Source organism: Syngnathus typhle, linkage group LG7, assembly GCF_033458585.1.
Source record: "Syngnathus typhle isolate RoL2023-S1 ecotype Sweden linkage group LG7, RoL_Styp_1.0, whole genome shotgun sequence".
NCBI classification, from domain to species: domain Eukaryota; kingdom Metazoa; phylum Chordata; class Actinopteri; order Syngnathiformes; family Syngnathidae; genus Syngnathus; species Syngnathus typhle.
In genome coordinates this window covers 9,892,146-9,910,955 of record NC_083744.1, presented here as the reverse complement: position 1 = coordinate 9,910,955, position 18,810 = coordinate 9,892,146, and the positions used below count along the sequence as shown (strand labels likewise).

The following is an 18,810-nucleotide window of genomic DNA, read 5'->3' as shown; positions in this document are numbered from 1 at the left end:
CTTATTGAGAATTTAGGGGCCTCCATAAATCGAACATAAATGTTTATGCACCTGGCCGAACTTGCAGATGCCACACATTGCCGAAGGTCAAAATGTTATTTTTACGATTAGACACGAATCTTGATGGTTGCCGACAACAACACACATCCCTTCCTTGATTTTCCACACTTGACCTTTCATTGGCCAATCATTCCCCAGCGTAGAACACGCTAAGATTTTCCTGGAAGCACTTGTTTGAATCCAGTGACACACTTTACAATACTGGAAATGCTCTATCCGATTCAACTTGTTAAGTGATTGTGATTAAAATGATGCAGTTGGGAGTGACACGTGCTTTAAGGCACAACTGAAAGGGAATTGTTCTTTTGTTCCTTTGCAAAGAACCCAAACTAATCCAAATAAATGCAGGCTGTGAATAGAAATAACAGTCAAATACAATGGTGAGAAGACAGGGCTAGCTATTCGAAACATTGACTGATATCCAATTACAATCTAAATTCTAATATTTGTTCTATAAAATGGTACTACTTTACAACAGTCTCCTCATTCGTGTGTTGGGTACACTGCTACTCAGTAGCAATTTTGATGTGGCTGTTAGATCAAATCCGATTTCAGCCCCTATGTTCTGCCATTTCAATGTTATCTGTGTTCACATTACCGCTGGCCACTTTAACTTCAACTCTAAACAAGAGGACAGTTTCTTGATCCCATCAGATTAGTCCGTGCGGGACATGAGGGCAGCCACCACCAAAATGTTCTGAGTCTTCAGCCCACCCAAATACAGTCTTCAACCTAGTCTGCTCAAAATCCATATCGAGTCCATGCAAGGTAGTTACAAAAGTGAAGAAAGGCGAAGACCAAAAGTGGGCTTAATGATGTCGCTTGCCATCTTCTCTTCCTCATTGAGCACAAGCGCACACAGGACGCTCTCTTCATCCCTCCGGCAGCTGCAGTCGGAGCCACTGTTGCGCTCTTGGCTCCAAGGTGCTCTTGGCAGCACTTGTAAACTGTGCGTACGTGACCACAGAGTATGTGAACAAGTCGGCTTGTGTGGACTCTTTTGTGCGTTCGGAAGCGACGCGAGCCAAATCTTGTTCCAGAGAGGATGAGGGGATAGAGGGTCACTTATGCTGATGACCTTCCGGTGACCTTTACAAGTCACCGAGCGTGATGAAGAGCTCATCGCCTGTTGCTGGTGTTGACACATGGATCACGCGTCTATGCAGACACTATACGATCGAACATTGTTGGCGGTTATTCTATGTAGTATGTATGTGTGATCAAGAAGAGATGTCACCAGACTTTTCAGCCAGGCCAAACAATAAGTATACTGCCAATGCATACTTCATTCATAGTCTGCCACACCATATCCATGCTTCGTTGCCCTGGCTGTAGGTCAAGCGTGAGGCCTAAACCCGTCAAGTGCGAAATCCCACCCATGGCTTCTATCACGGATTACCTTCAATAATATGGAAATAGTCCATGTTGATCACATGATCTCCTTTGAGGCTTTGCAGACGCTTCATTATAGGACAGGCGGGGCGACGGCAGACCTGCATAGCTGCCATTCTTTGACAAAGTCTCTGGAACGGGACAGAGGTAGACACACAAGCTCTCACCGCAGACTCTTTAATTGCAGATGGTGCAATTAATATGGCCTGACATTTACTGTGTCTAATGGCATTCTGTCGCTGCACAACGTAAGTAGGATCACATGATCCATGTGTCACAAGGAAATAGCACACATTTTAGCGCACCACAGGTATGCCAGAGATGTCGTTGATACTATTTTGAGCCAGATCTTATTGTTACCAAGATGCATTCTTCCAAACAGGAAGTGAAGGTGCAATTTTTTTCTTCTTCCTCCAACAGTTCCTCCGGCAACGCTATGTTTGACACTCATCAGCCATTTGTTCTTTTTCCCACGCTGCTGAATGCCACCCATGCGCACACACTGGGCTTATCGGAACAATGCTTCAAATAGCTGCTAGAGTCTCATCGCGAGGGCATGTCACCAAAGAGCAAAAGGCACAGTTATGACTTTACAACTGGTTCCCAAGAGTGTGCGTGTTTGCGTGCACGCGTGTGCATCTGTGTGTCACAGTGCAGCTGTTACCTGCGGGCTCCAACTGAACGGATCTGTGAGTGAACGAGTCAGTGAGTGAGTGATTTGCATTTCCAGTTCATCGCGAGAACGGATCAGTGAGGGAACGAATCCTGACTTTCCCGTTCAAATGCATATCACTCACCGACTCGTTCACGCACAGATCCGTTCGGTTGGCGAACAGGAAATGCAATTCACGACTCGTTCGTGAAAGGAAGTTATGTCATTTTCTTCTTCGTTAAATTGGGGGACACCAACACATATTCACCACGTAAAACACATAGTATCCATATTGTCATATAAAGCAGTTAACAAAATGTCAGATTTTTATGTTTTCATGCCCAAAAAAGGAATAAAACACCAGACAAGTTTTATGTTTAAATGTTTATTAAAATAATAATGATAAAATAATAATTATAATAAAAGTACATTTCAAACCAGCAATCTAATGTGAAATTTCAGTAGATATATTGGATAACAATATTTAGGTGTGTATATGCATACGTTATTTCAAAACTACTGTAAGTGTTATAAAATAAAGTTTACCCAAAGAGAAGTACATTGCCACATCTCCGTTATGAGGATTTGTGCACTTGCTTATTTTTAATTCCCCTTTTAAAAATATTGATTCTTTAAGATTCATTTAAATTGTACAGTTTATGTGACACATGAACAATGCGAAACACGTCGAATTAGGTTTGAATGATATTATGTATTATGATTTGTGTTTTACCATTATCAGTGATGCAATTCTCAAATTGTGGGTCTGTGGAATTTACTCTGATACTTAAAATTTGTGATAAATAAATAAACAAATGAATGAAAAAATAAGGGAACAGAAGATTTTTCAATGGGCGACTTGAGGTTAAATGAATGTTTGAGGTTTCGTTGTATTAAATTTATTCCCAAAATGTGTACCCTGTGTACAAATGTTGACACACACAATCACTAACACCGTTAGACATGAAACTGTTACATCTGTTGTTGTGCATTCATTGACTGGACTTGCCTTTACCCCAATGACTGGAATAAGTAACACCCCACAAGTGTATTCTAAGGGTGGGGCTTAGGGCCAAAAATAAAATAATTATACGACTTCTTAAGCCATCCATTCATCCATTCTTATCGTCTTAATCCATCCATTCTTATCCTGTTGAGGAGGTCACAAGGAGCTGGAGTGGAGTCTATCCCAGCTGGGCCCTGGTCAAAGATGCATTACACCCTGAATTGGTCACTAGACTGTTCAGAATTAGTCAAGCAATATTTATACAGTATTTATTACAGTTACTATCACACAGGTTCTGAGACATATGAATAATTATAACCACAGTTATTTTCAACGCAAACTATTTAAAGCTAATATAATGTGTGTTTTCAGTCCTGTGATTCACAATAAACAAAACAGGCACTTCATGCCCCAACAAGACAAGCAAACACTTCTCACCTGATGTATCACCCGCTGCCTCCGGCTGAAAAAACTGCTGAAAAGAGAAAGAAACACAAAAGAGTTTCTGTGGGGTATCTTTTTATGTCATAATTACTATCTTCCTCTGTATTTGCACATGGCATGTTATCATGTTTCCGTTATGTGTCCCAGGCGCCGCAGTTTAGTCTATGTACAAAGAGCGGGGGCCGGAAAGTGCTGATGTTAACTTCAAGGCTGCCACAACGCTCAGGACAAAACAAAACTCCTCCAGGATCCATTTTACATACTCCCACAAGCGGTGACACGTTCAGTTTTTATGATCGCTGCAATTTAGCGGCCACACGATAGGGTTGTGCTCTCCGTTATTATTTCCAGCCAATGATGTCATTTTGGTACAATTGCTTCTTAAGGTTTTTAGAGTCCAAAATGATGCTGATGCTTTAAAAATATTCCAAATCGTTCTTAAAAACTGACAAGACAACACAAATCATTTTAAAGATCTAAATAAAATTGCTGCTAACAACTTAGATCAGGAGATTCCTATGTCCTGGTAACTTTATCATGTGGTTTGACGGAGTTCATCATACTAATTGCTCCATGCCTGCAAGGCTATCCATTATAGTATATATTTATGTTTTGTCATTTAAAACTCAATCTCATCTCACTTTGTAGTATACTTCATGTCTCCTTTGACAAACACTCATGCATGGAGTCCAACTGAGTCACTGGGTCTTCCTTTGGCAAGCAAAGTGTTCCACTGCAGCTTGCTGCCGCCCACGCTGAGTCACAGAGCCCGGGCATGCCTTCACCACAAAGTTTCCTCAAAACAGTCACACCAGGTGCGCACACCTCCAGGCAACACCAAACATCCCTAAATCAAAGTGAGGAGGAAGGATCAACAGATGAGTGGTGCCATTTTCGGAATGAAAATGGATTAACGAGTTACACACACAGACAGACAGACCTGGAGCTCCACGAGGTTCCTCGAGGGGTCAAGCTTGTTTGCAGTGGAGACTTGATGACTGTCAGCTTCTTAAACAAACTCCAGGAGACGGGCGATGCACAGCAAACATGAGTCATGTGATGAAGTCAGTTCTAGAATGAGGTGCATGTGAGGATAATAACACAGCAAAAGGAAAATGGCGTCATTTTGACTCATAATTGTTACTTTGTGAGTGGAACATTTTTTTTTTTTTACAAAGGAAAGTATATTGTCCTTGGCACTGTCTTTGTGTCTTGTGAAACAGTGAAGCAACACCAATCTTTTTGTGTTGTGACTTTTTGACTCCCTTTTTCCTCCATTACTGTGTGCTTTAGTGCCTCAGTCTCGTTTGGGTGTGTCTTTTAGTGGCTTGACAGCCACCCACACCAAAATAGAGTCACAACATCAGGGGCCACCAGCCCTCATCATTATTAAATATTCTGGGTAAAATTACTTTTGGAGCTAAATTTGCATCTTTATTATGGTGCTGGAAAACAGTGACCAATAATAAGACCTATATAGTGGAGATTTAAGGAACTAGGTCATCAGGGGTGCTGAAGGAAATGTAACAATTTCACTTGATTTGTCTGAAAATTATTAGTTATTTATTGAAAGCATGTCTATCACATTGGCATACAATGTGAGGTAGAACAATTCAATGATTTTTCATCAGATGGCGGAGGGTACAATAATCATGTCCTATTGTCATTTATATTGTTAGAGTTGTTGCTGACTTTGGCTGAGAAGCTTCCTCATAGAAAACAGTTGAAAATGGAAATAATGCTATCTAGGGTCTAACTTGCATTTGCTGAACAGGCGATTTGACATGATTTAACTGACGTGTAAGTGCAAAATGTAGTTAGCTAATGATCATGTGACCAAAAACTGTTGGCCCACATATGTGGGATCTCTGTCAACTTAAAATGTGCCATCTCACCTAATATGTTTTAATTTGAATCAAAATGACTGTAGTACATTGCACATTTTTGCTATGCAAATGTCATTATCTTCCATCATTGTTTATAATGATAAGACACATGTCCTTATAGCTTATTTAGCATTAATTGGCTGTGCATAAAAATAACATAATGTACAGGCACATCGTGATTTGTATGGGTTCAGTTTACCAAAAATTGGTTTCTTCCTCCATAGTGTAAATGTAATGGTTCTTTCTTGAACCTGAGGGATTATCTAGAATCCAGCAAAGAAATTGTAGGATTGAAAACTCCTCCAGATCGAAAAGAATTCTAGTTAAAGGTGGGTTGTGACAACCAAAACTAGCTGAGAAGGGCACCATTTGGACTGATCCCTAGAATAGGATGAGGGTTCGTAACTCATTAACATGGTGGGTGTGCCGTGGTTTGGTCTACCTTTTTGGTCCACTTCCTCTGGCCTCTGAGCCTCCAGCCTTTCGCCCACACACACACAGCCTTGAATCAACCCACTGACAGCTGCTGATGCATTCCCAAACCAACTGACGTCAGGTGGGCGGGGCCCAGGCCGGGGCCGTGCTATAAAGATGCCCTCCACGTTGCGCTTCATTCACAAATAGCTACCGTGGATTACGCCCACACGACGAAAGGCTCCTTCCTCGAGCTGCGTTCACCCAAATTGACCCACGCAACTTTCGGAAGAACATTTTCCCCCAAAATGAAAATGTCCGCGGCCGAGATCTCCCAGGTGCTCAAAGAGGGCGAGCTGGAGAAAAGGAGCGACAACTTGCTCCAGTTCTGGAAGAGGAAGACCTGCGTCCTGACCCCCGACAGCCTCAACATGTACGCCGACACGCAAAAGCGCTCCAGGGGCAAAGAGCTCAAGTTGCAGCGCATCAAGAAGGTGGACTGCGTGGAGCGCACCGGCAAATTCGTCTACTTCACCATCGTCACCACGGACGACAAGGAGATCGACTTCCGCTGCCCGGGCGAGGACAACTGCTGGAATGCTGTGATCACCATGGCTCTCATCGACTACCAAAACCGCAAAGCCATCCAAGACTTCAAGACGCGCCAGGACGACGAGAGCGCGTCCCCGGACCAGCATGAGAGGCACATGGCGAGGGCTCCCTGAGAACCCCCCACCGCAAGGCTCACTCTCTTCTCCTAATATGGTCAGTTCAAATCCTCGAAATTTTGCTCTAAACTGAATTACAAGGTGCTTTGTATTGTAAACTGTCCATACGCAATATAAAACTATTGCAAAATGAAACCAATTCAAATACAAGCGAATACATTTTAAGCACAATAGAACTGCAATACCAACGAAATGAAATACTATAAAACAAAACTACACAAAGTAATTCCATCTCCTCTGAAGGTTCGCTTTTATCCTATGACCTAATTCTCCTATAATGTTTCTTAAATCTCATCTCCTTGTTCTCCTTCAGGATGTGTCCGTGGCCCACACAAGAAATAATCATTCAAGGACCAAGCAAAAGGGAAAGATGATGTCATCCAGTCCAGCGATGAAGGATTGTGGACTGAGCTGTCGCAATGACTCTCATGTCCGGCAGAGATTTTCCCAACTTCACTCACATGGACTGACCAGTGAAGTTTGCTCTCATTGGAGCAACAGAAAAAGAAGATGCCTATAAAAGAATGTCTGTTAATTTATTTGTTTCCAGGATATATTGTCTACTGGTAAACTGCACTAGTTTAAATTATTTGCTTGTTTCAAAGCGTGGTATGTGTTTCTATATTTATTTCAATAAATATATGTGCATCTTTTTAACATAATCTGAAGCATTTCATTACTTCCCCGGAAGAGTTTGTTAGAATTGCTTGAACTTTAGTGTATATCTGGATGGAGGTGCAGCAGATTCATTTTTCTTCAGTCTTTTTAACACTGCGGTGGTTTTCAATTTTTTGCTTAATTTCTCACTATGTGAGAAAAATTAACATACATTTACAAGAAGATACTGTATTTTCTACTCCAAACTTTGTCAGAATAGATTTGATACTTTTTTAAACCTAAATGATGACCTGGTTTATTTTTTGTTGTTCCAAGTTATCAAAATGGGGGTTTGGTATAATTGACAGTACATTTCTTCTTTTACTTAAAGTTGAATTTGTATTTTGGTTGTACTTTTTCCCCACGCATATTTACTTTTAACAGTACAATGTGAGTAATTTTACTTAAAACCAATGTTAATGGAAATAAATGTCACTCAATTGCTCTTTTAATAAACTAGAGTAGACTATGGGCTGTGTTTTTATCACTAGCACAAGTTAGTCCAAATTATGATTCAGGGGGATTTGATGCCCGCTGCTGTCATAATTATTCACAAAACACGATAACATCCACCATGTTGGAGGAGCTCAGAATCTGTCACGCTGTACCCCCACCAAATTCACCCAAATCGCATTCGACCGGTGGTCTACCTACTACACCAGACTTGATAGTTTTGGCAACTTTCTGCTACCAAATTACCAGATGTGCCGTGCACAGGTCAAAGGGCATACCCTCACTACGCCGGATCATCCAGCTTGGCACAGAACGGTCAGCCAAATCCCAAACAGGTGCAGTGAGGCTTGCGCCTGCAAGTCAGGATATGCCTGCATTTCCACCATCTATGGAAACAGTGCACATTGTGTCAGTGACTTCAGCTGTCACAAAAACACAGCATACTAATAACATTACACTGAAGTTTGAACCACATCAAATTTTAAAATACAAAAGGGCAAAAGATACCGCACTTATGTATATGTATCCAAGTCGCCAAGAAGAAGCTTAAAATTAAAATCGGAATGTTTTTCCTTCCCCATGACCCATACTAATACACATCATGTATTCTGTAGACAAGAATAGCTGGAGAACAACACAAGAGAAATCGAGTTCAGTCATGCTTTGAACAGTGCAGAAAAGAATTGGCTGCTTGACAATTTTTCAAAGAATGGCACAGTTAGGATGTGCGCCTCATGATTAATTACTTGCCAATGTTGGCCGCACTGCTACTGTATACATGAATACTAATGTTATTTCTCTTTCTAATGATATATTATACTATATTGTAATAGTATGTTCTTGAAAAGAGCAAGGCCAAGTAAAGAAAATGGAGTAGAGGCGTTTTGTCAGACACATGTGCCGAGGTCAGAGGTGAAGGAAGGCAAACGCTGTAGGAAGTGCATGTTGGGGTCGCAGTCCTTTAACCAGCTTTGAAGTGGGATTGCGCTACAAAGAAAGTGGATGGGCCTCGCTTCTAAAAATATGGTCCAACAAATTGGCACCGCTTTAATCTCTTGCCCATAAAGCAGTGGTGCCTGAGCCAAAGAGCCCATAAGATCATGTGGGCTGACGTTTTTGTTACTGTGGGGAAGCTACTCATTCTTCTTTGTGAGCGCACAACGTTTAGCCCAACTCTGGGGGGAACATTCCTGACTCAGCAGCAGGTCAGGAGTTGTACATCAGGCGGCTATTGTAATGTATGTAATGAACCCTGGACCCACACGCATCAAGACGTGGGCGGGCACAATGTATCTTCCGCCTAGTGCTAACTATCCAAACATCCTCTCGTGGAGCACATCCCCATGACGTACTGGCGGCATCACAGTGAATGCATTGTTTCAAACTGATGGAAAAGATAAGCACACTGGGACATGCAGGATGCATTATTAATAATTATTCTGTTTCAAAACTTATTTTGAAGTCATTCTGATTGATCTCACATCAAAAAATATCTACACTTGACAGTAGGTGGAGGAGTAATTCAAGAGACTACCATGCTCATCTATTATTTGATTTCATCCACAAAGCAAAATATAAAACCATTATAGTGTCATTTTATACAGTAGTTGGACTTGTGTGTTTTTGAAAAAGAAATCCTTTTATCAGCGATGTCCGGACCGCTATGAAGGCCTTTTGTTAGATAACATTTTTATCTTATCATTTGTCAATGTATTATATACCTTGAATAAGTATGAGCTTAAAACCGCAACCATAAATAAATAAATCAGAAACTCATTATACTCTATTGCCGCTATCCCCCCTAAAAAAAGATGTCTGCTAATGCGTTTGCTCTTCAATTCTTGATGCTTGGGATATTTTGCTAAACGAGTAATACAAACATGTTATTGGGACACCTGAAAATGTTTTTAATTTGTGAAAGAAATACAACATACCCCTCCTTTAAATGATCTCAAACTAGCATTTGGACCTCCTGGCTTTATAGCGAATATAACTTTAATATGGCTGTCACTTCTGCATACAGGAAGCTAACAAACAGACATTCGCCCCCCCTTGCTTCCGGTAAAGACATGAAAGGTGACGCTAACAGGATGAAACACCGGGCGGAGTTATGTATAAATATAAAAGCTCTCAAACCCAAACATCGCAGACCACCAGGATATGATGCAAACACTTAAGAGGTTTGCTCGTGACAAACCCTCCTTCATTCAAGAGTTGCTTATTATGAGGTCATCTCCTACGAGAAGAGATGTTAAACTGCCTGGTTTACTGGAAACACCCATCTTTGGTATTTTACAGCGTCACACATCACTCGTGACCACATACCTGTCCCTATACGTCAGTCAGACACACACCGGCTCAGGTGATGAGGTTCAACGGTTTAATCAAAGGAAGCTTTGAAATGAGACACAATGGAATCTTGCACCACAAGTCCCTTTTTTTTGTTTGAAATAATTCACTGGCATTCACATTCATGGATCATTCATACAATTAAGTAAGATTGAACTGGATCGCCATGTAAAATGTCTAAAAAGACCCTATTCTTTTAGTGCTGTCATGACAACAATGTTTATATTTTTAACGGACATTCATTTTTGCTCAGTGACTCACTAGGGAAGTTCATTCACATCTCCGCCTCTTCTCTGGCCTAGTTAGTGAAATGCAGTTAGTGACACAAACACCTTTGGGTACCGAGACCCAATGGAGATACTAGCGATAACAATATAAGGATTCATTGCGTAACAAAAGCTGGTTAGGAATCACAAGATAGAAATCAAAATATCCCTACTTATGACTGCTTGTCATGCTTTTGTGAGTATTTTCACTGACATTGACTGCGCTTGCGACAACATGGTCTCTAGGGAAACATTGGAAATAAACATCCTCTGCAAAAACAAGCATTTACATGTTAAAGTGTGGCAATATAGTCCTAAATATAGCTAGCGAGTCTGTTTTTCAAAGGGAATCTTGTGAATGTAACACGTATAGTATACACACACACGCACACACACATGGAGTGTTGCTATAAAGGCAAGCTTCTGGGGATCATGTTGTTGGGCCTCAGCTGTCCAGAGAAAAGCTTCAGGCTGTGACAGGAGACGTTGTCAGGAATGTCTGCAAGGCAGCAAGGAGGTGGACATCTGAAGATGAGTACATGAAGGCGTCACAAAGATTTACACCAGATAGGGACTTCAGAGAAGGACTTTAGTCCAACCGGATTTGAAATTGAATATTTCAGTATGTACAAACCGACAACATCAAAAACAACAATGTAAAAAGTCCAGTAATCTGCGGGTGTTTAGTTTCTCACTCATCCCATTACATTAACAATAAAAAAAACAAATCCAAGTGATGTGTTGCCTTTACAAAGATAATAACGCTATGATTTACATGTTAGTTGACATACATACAAGTTTTAAAAATAAGCATTTTCTAATGAATATAGCAGATTTGAGCTGCCACAATTAGAAATGCGCAGTAGAGCTAGCTTTTCTTTACGAGCATTGACCAACAGTGTCTGGGTCATTCCATTTATCATTTGTTATTTGCATCCTCGGGAAATAAAATACACAAAATTAACTGAAATCAGCATCACAAAAAGTGAATGGCGCTGAGATGGTGGAATGACCATGACCGACTCGGGGGACCAGTCTAGCTAGAAAATGTAAAAGTGATGCAAAATTGACAGCAAAACATTAGCATCCATCTGCACTGTTTTAAAGCACACACGATACAGCTTACAAGAGGAGAGGGAGTTACACAGTGACTGATTTGAGGCTGTTCACACAGTCAAAAAAGGCTCCAGGGAGACATTTGTCTTGCTCGCACCTGCCTGAGTGGGTGTAGAAACAAATGACCAAGAACAGATTACAAAAACATGATATCTCCCTGTCTGAACGTCAAATATGAGACACTATTCCCAACTTACTATTTAATTTTTTTCAGCAATACGTCTGTTTGGACAATCCCTTCATCAAGTATTCTCTTTCAGACATGTTGAACTAAAGCCACTGGGTCTAAATACGTAGATGATTGTTAAGTAAGTAACTTAAAGAGATACAGACAACTATAGAGAATGAGGACAAGGTGACGAATAGTCATTAAAGTGTAGTTCAAAACGCCGATGCAGCAGATTGTGTAACTGACATGAAAGTGATGGTGTAACAAATGACTGCAAGAAAGGGAAAGAGAAAGCAAAATGAATGAATAAATTAAGGTCATGTGGGGGAAATCCCCTTAGTGCAAGAGGAAGAATCTGCGATTTAAATGGTGTGCCAAATCATCAAGTCAAAAGATGCTACACCCTCAGTCGGAATTTGTTAAACGCTTTCTTGTAGGAAATTATATATTTTTTTGAGCAAACAAAAATTCATCATCAATTCGTACTTTAGTTGAATTATGAGTATTTTCTAGCAGGGAATTTCAAGGTTATTTTCTTGGAAATGAAGTCGGGGATTAGCATCAACCATACAAAATGCCAACAAGTGATTCAGATGAATGAGCTGAATCATCCCACACCAACCGCATCTTTCTTTCTCTAAATATTTCTGCACGTAACTGTCAATAACCAGCCATAAAGCTTCTGGGATAATGCCCCAACAATTGTTTGGTGGTAGTTCGGTGTTTGTCTTGCCAAGTTGTCTAGCTAATAAGTGCCCCATCATTTCCTTATTTCAACTGTAAAAGGTCAGAATTCCAAAATGTCCTTTCTCACACAAGCCATTGCTGCCATACTAGATCCATCACATTGTTTGGCTACTTGGCTCCAGTCACGGTTCACCTCGGCTTTGAGCTGACTGCCAAATGTGTCCATCAATCACACCGGATTGAGCTCCAAACCAAGGTGTGTTGCGAGCAATGTGCAAACTGGGTGGTGCCTTCACTTAATGTCTGCATACTTTCACAATCATCCAGGAGCAGCACGTCTGGTAAAAGAATAGCTCGGACAACTCATATGGCTTCTGATACTAGAAGTCAAGCCTGGCATTACTTGACCCTAATTTGAAGCCCCTTCACACTCTGTGAGGACATATTATATAAGCCTCAAACATATAGAGGAAGGAAATAGGGAAACTCGGCCTTGCAAAAGGAGGAAGTGCTGTTTGTCATGACTTAAGGGTCTTTCCCAAGTAGAACAATGGTCCCCTCAGTCCAAACGCTGCCCTCATGACTGAGCAAAGTGGCAACCTTTTGGCAAATATTCAACAAATTAGACACAAGTGCCCCCACAACACACTTTATTAGGTTGTCTCCATGAAATCTAATGAGATTCCTTTCTCTTTCCACAGGCAGTGATGGCTAGTTTTGGGTTGGACACTGTCGGCGTGATTTAAATATTGGAGTAGTCACAATAGCAAACTGTTGCGATGTATTTAACATTTTACAACTCTCGTCTGCTCAAGGAAGACAGACTTTTTTTAAAAGTTGATTAAGCAAGTATAATTATGATGTTGAGCAAGCTGCATATATTTTCCATATCACTTGTCTTGAAGCTTCGTTTCCAGCTGTCCGGTGTTTAACTGTCCGGAAAAGGCCAGAAAATCGTTTTTATTTTTCCCTGCTGAAAAAATTGTGTGGAACATATAGCATAATGGCATGTCAAAAGAGAAAATAATTGAATATATATATCGTGTGGCAGTTTGGGGGAAATCCACATACATTCCATATCAAAAATCTGAGCACAGGCCAAAGAGTTTACATAAAAAGTCATATTTTCCCACACATGCAATTGAAATTATGTGAATCACTGGTTACTTGGAATGCAATTTTGGGCCTTGTGTTTCCAGACAGGAAGTCCCAATGATGTCATCTCTCACAGATGTCATCTTTAACTCGCACAGCTATATGCAGGATGTCAAAAACATACAACTCTCCTCAGACAATGGCTAAAACATGCTTTTAATTTCCATAAGGTGCTGTACACGTCCACAGCCGTTTGAGGGAACAGCCCCGTGAGCTGTCTGTGGGAACCAGATTTCAAAGTGTACCTTTTCACAGCACCCAGGGAATAGTGAAGAAACGACATTCCAGCCGTTTGCATGACAGATGAGTTCATTTGAATTTTGAATAGGTTTGATTTAGAATCTCTTTTCTAACAGATGTTGCAAGGCCTTGAGGAGGAAAAAGTCATATAGTAACATATTCCACAAGGCTAGTGAACATCAAAGTGTGGCATGTAAGAATCACTGAATTAAATTCCAGTCTAGTACAGTAGTTTATTATAGCTCAGCTTCATCTAAGTTTGATTTATAATATTGAAGAATATTGCAGATTGCATATGTTTTTTTTTTATACGCTATACTCGAGATGTGTTCAAATTCAAACTGAATCACAGTGGTTTACAATAATAATAAATATGCTTTTTTTAATAATATATTTTAATGTTGGTCATTGTAGTGGTATCGGAGAGCAAAATATTTTTAATTTATTTTCAATTTAAACGAGGGGTTTGGGAATCCAGAAGTCAGAAAATCACACAAATATTCAGCAAAATACTTCTAAAATAGGTCCATAATTTAATTGAATCAATTTTCTGTATAAAATCTCAAATCTACAGAGAAAGTCAGAAAATGTGCCATCTGCTGGATCCGTCATGGTACTGCTTCCCATGCAAAACCAGAGTGTCCACTGGTCAGACATCCTTTTACACAATACAACACACATGAAGACAGAGGAGCCCTTTCACAGAAATCTGAAACACAATCTGCTTTCTTCATTCAAAGACTGGCGAGTGTCTGCTATCCGGGCCCCAGGGGCAGGGGTTTTGGCCGAGGTGAGGAGAGAGATGTTTTCGAGGGGGAGGGCGGGGTCGGGTACATGGAGGGTGAGTGGATTGTTGAGTAATGAGTCACTGGAGCCTCCTTCAAAGCCTGCTGCTCAACCTCGGCAACCCTTTGCCTCCCGCACCCGCGCAGGGAGGTCCGCAGGAATCTGGGCCTAGATGGAAGAGCTGAGTGGGCAGCCTACATAGGAATGAGCTGCAAAGAAGTCAAGTTCTTGTTGCAAAGGACATCAGCGTTGTGATAAAGGCCTCTACTGTAGAAAATTTGGCAAAGAGTTATAAAATGGCACTTGTCTGTGCTTTGTGTGTGATGCAATTTATTATCTTTCGACATGGAGCTGGATTATGTGCTGTATGTAACATCAAATAGAAGCAGCCTTGTGAGCTTCACAAAATATAACACCCTTCAGTCATGGTACTGAAGCTCATAAAAACTCACAATGAGCTAAGTTCATGTGACTACTTTTGCAGATTTACAATGTAAACTGTGACTGTAGCCACAGCTCCGCACACTAAAATCCCCTAATGCGCTTTCTATATGCCCCGTTAACGTGAATAATACTTTACCATGAGAAAAGGCATTATTTTCAATAAAACCAACAATTTTGAGGGGATCCCCTCAGGAGTTTATTGAACAATCATATTTCAGCTTGCATGTGTTGTCATGTATAATTTTCATCATCCCATTGGTGCCAACTTAACGGCACCCTGGGGTTGACAAATCTCCCCTACGTTTATGTCTTGTTCTACTGTTCTAGAGCACTGTGTTTTGTCTGGTGGTGCATATTACCCTTTCCTGCAACAAATTAATTTGGTATTAATTCCTCTAGTGCAGAGAAGCAGCACAATTGTAACTGTTTTTTTTAAAAAAAAAAAAAGACAAACAGCACTATCTTGCATTAAAAGCATCCTTCTGTCTGCCTGTTTCTGTCCAACCATCTTTCAATAACAATTGGATCTTTCAATAGCAGTTTTCTATTGAACACTCATCAACAAACAGCTTCATGTTACATCACTCTGAGGTGATCCTGAGTGTAACACGTGTGCAGCAGAGACAGTTTCACCCTTCGCTCTACTGGCCAACCAGCAGCTGTTTGCCGCCATTTAAGAGAGGACGAGAAGAAGGTGAACGGGCATCATCGCACTCACACGACTTCACCATGCTGAGATGACGTAACAAGTCACGGCATAAACTGGAAGCGGGTAACCGCGTCTAACATCCCGTAACTAAACAGGGTGAGGCAACAAGATCAAACAAGTAAGTCATGCAGATGGCTCGGCTATCTTTACTTAACGTGACTACGCAAGACTGCAAGTTCGCATACATGCGCGACAGGTCACAGGTCACCTAGGCCACCACGTTGTCTATAAACATTTCGGAGGTGTGATTAAAAAAGGAAGCAATGCCCCTTTTCCATGGTTAAATGTGCTTGAACAGACCTTTTTTCAACTTTGGCAGAATGGTAAATGGTAGAAGATGGTACTTTCCCCACTATCCTATCAGAATTTAGCTTACAGCAAAGCGGTGTCAAATTATGTTTTTTTTTTCAGAATTTGATCTTATCAAATTGGGTATTTCATATGTATATTTGACCGTTAAAAACAAAATACGCTTGTATCCAAATACATTTGAGAGTATTTTGTTACCTTACATACTCTAAATAAGGAGTGTGAGTCTTTTTGCCACTCCTGAGAATGCCTTTCTTTTTTTATGATTAATTGGAGCTATTTATGGAGAGATTACTAAATTTGTTGGCTGTAAATCTGCTGCGGGCCAGTGTTTTTTTTTTTTTTTTTAAGATCTGGCACAAGACTCAGCAAGTGCTCCCTCCTGTAACTCACAATACAGTATGTCGATAATTGCAGGTATGTACACATGGAGTAATAATCAGCAGTGCTAAAGAGAGGATGTGGTTGTTTGCATATACCTGGCCGGAAGTGATTTATCAACATTGGAGCTTTGACTGATCATTATTACATCGTCTCACGGCTTTAGACAAAGTGGATCCTCAGCTTCAGTGTGCTCATAGCCACTACCGCCGCTCATCATTTTTCCTAATAACCGCACCACCAACCTCCCACAACCGACAACAAGTGGCACCACTCTATTCCCAAACAAATCAGTGCCCATCCCTAAAGGGAAACAAGCGAATGTCAATGATTCATCTTTCCGATCAAGACAGACGAAGCTTTGGTGAGTCAGCATTGAACTTTGAAACGGAAAGGGTGGTATTTCTTTCAAGGACAAAAGGAATGACTGAAAGATAATACTGATCATTCTAACTGATGTTTCTTTTGATCATAATTTAAAATTCCTACAAAATACAAATGTTCAAAATTTAACACCAGTGGTAAATAGCGTGCACAGCAATAAACAGTAACGTTTGTCCTCGTTAAGGTTACTGGGGAGCTGGAGCCTACCCGAGTTGATTCATATTTCACAATACCAAATAGGGAGCTCCGGTACACCCTGAACTGGCCACTCACCAGCGAAGGGCATAGACAGTATATATGTATAAAAAAAAAACAAAACATTCATACTCACATTCACACCCTGGACTGGTTGCCAGACAATCGCAGTGCACATATAGACAAAGCACTATTCAAAAGGTGGACAGGTCAAAGGTCACTTATGTGCAATTGACACTCCTCAATTATCTAACATGCATGTGGAAGGAAGCATGTGGGAAAACACCCAAACTCCACACAGGAGTTTGTGAGTCAGAATACAAACCCAGGATTCAACTGTGAAGCAAACGTTAGCAATTATTCCATAATCTCAATATTGTTTGAGTGTGTGTGGTAAGGATAAATGGAGTCCATAGAAAAGAAAAGGTGTGATTTGTCTTTCGAATGGGTCTTATGACCCATGAGTAATCATTACAGGCGATGTGCGCCGGCCGTCTTTTCAAGCTACCAGCAAAGAATCTTGCCTCTACATGTGAAACACGCTGCAGGCAAGTTGGATCAAGAGACACACTGACAAACACTCAGCCAGACTCCCCCCACCCCCCTTTCCATCCTACTACTACTCTTTAGTGGAAGACATGTCCCAACAAGTCCTCTGCCTTGACTCAAACAGCAGTCTGGCTTTTTCGAGATGGGTTTGCACGAGCTGGAAATGAGCAAACAATAATGCTGACAGAGTCCAAAACAAATGCCGAAGCACACCTCGGTGCGGCTGGCCTCCCACTTAGATCAGGCTGAGGAGGGGGGACCTAGACCACAGTAAAAGAAAGCAGTTTGGGACCCAAATAAAACAGTTAGCTTTTCTTACCTTGGCACAAAGACAAACAAAAACAACATTTTTAAGATAAGATAAGATAAGATAATCCTTTATTATTCCCTCAATGGGGAAACTCCTGTGTTAGCAGCAGTACACTTAACATATACACACACACACGCATGCGGGGAAGGGGGTAAAGATTTTAAGAAGTAGAAGGTATATATAATTAAAAAAAATATGGACAGTGTAGACAAAGCTTTTCCAGCACAGTGACTCAAAACATCCCAAGACCACTAACGGAAGTGCTTAACACACTGACACATTTAGAATGGAATAGTGGTTTGACAGTGACGTTAATGACTGGGGAGGCACTTCAAAATGATACAAAATTATTGAAATTAATAGGAAAATGTCTTTATAATAAAAACAATGGAATTTGTTTTTACCCTTTCCATGATGACAGGGGAAGCATAGTTTGTAAACAATGCATATTAAATGTAACATTCTACCATTCCATTATAAAAACAGTTATTATAAAAGTTAAATACAACGGGTAAAAAAAACCTTTTATTTTATATTGTGTGTCTATGGTAAATAAAAACCAACATACCTGGTATGTTAATTACTTTTAAAGTCAAGTTACCAGTAATGTAACTAAATTACATTTTATTTTTTTATTACACTAATGAAGCTGGCTGTGGTCACACATTTCTGCAGCACCTTCACAAACGCATGTGAGAGGAAAATATTTTGGGAACCATTGAGATCATAGGCAACATGTCTCTCGAAGAAGCAGAGAATTAACCCTCTTTCCGTGTTGCAGATCAAACAGACCCGATTCAAAGTTTAGAAAATTAAAAGCATCCTCATCCTCTTGCCCACTTCCACAAACCTGGAAGAGGATTCCACCATGTGTATGACTCTGGTATCATCATTTAGAAATCACTGCAAGGGACAGGCTCAGGAGACAACAATCACCCACGAGCGGATGCGTTCCACATGCACAACTACAGATGCAGTTAACTCACCAAATGCATGTTAAATCATTTGACCACTGTCTGTCTGCCTGTTTGTCCATTTATCTTGTCTTATAGGGGAAGAAGCCCAATAA

At 40.7% G+C, this 18,810-nt stretch overlaps 1 protein-coding gene and 1 long non-coding RNA gene across 2 annotated transcripts; one reads left to right on the top strand and one right to left on the bottom strand.

Annotated features, from left to right (window-relative positions):
• Nucleotides 1-2,949: 2,949 nt before the first annotated feature.
• LOC133157406 (uncharacterized) lies at nucleotides 2,950-6,062 on the bottom strand. The gene is made up of 5 exons (XR_009715009.1): nucleotides 5,883-6,062; nucleotides 4,495-4,625; nucleotides 4,196-4,401; nucleotides 3,549-3,585; nucleotides 2,950-3,304 (listed from the first exon to the last, which is right to left on the bottom strand). It is a non-coding gene; the product is annotated as an uncharacterized LOC133157406 (long non-coding RNA).
• Nucleotides 6,048-7,244, top strand: phlda2 (pleckstrin homology-like domain, family A, member 2). The gene is made up of 2 exons (XM_061283905.1): nucleotides 6,048-6,619; nucleotides 6,896-7,244. Exon 1 carries the CDS (start codon nucleotides 6,163-6,165, stop codon nucleotides 6,577-6,579), a length of 417 nt encoding a protein of 138 aa, XP_061139889.1. The 5' UTR covers nucleotides 6,048-6,162; the 3' UTR covers nucleotides 6,580-6,619; nucleotides 6,896-7,244.
• The last annotated feature ends 11,566 nt before the right edge of the window (nucleotides 7,245-18,810 follow it).

Excerpts from the sequence above, each read along its gene's own strand:
- phlda2 (XM_061283905.1), top strand. The coding sequence starts at position 6,163 with ATGAAAATGTCCGCGGCCGAGATCTCCCAGGTGCTCAAAGAGGGCGAG.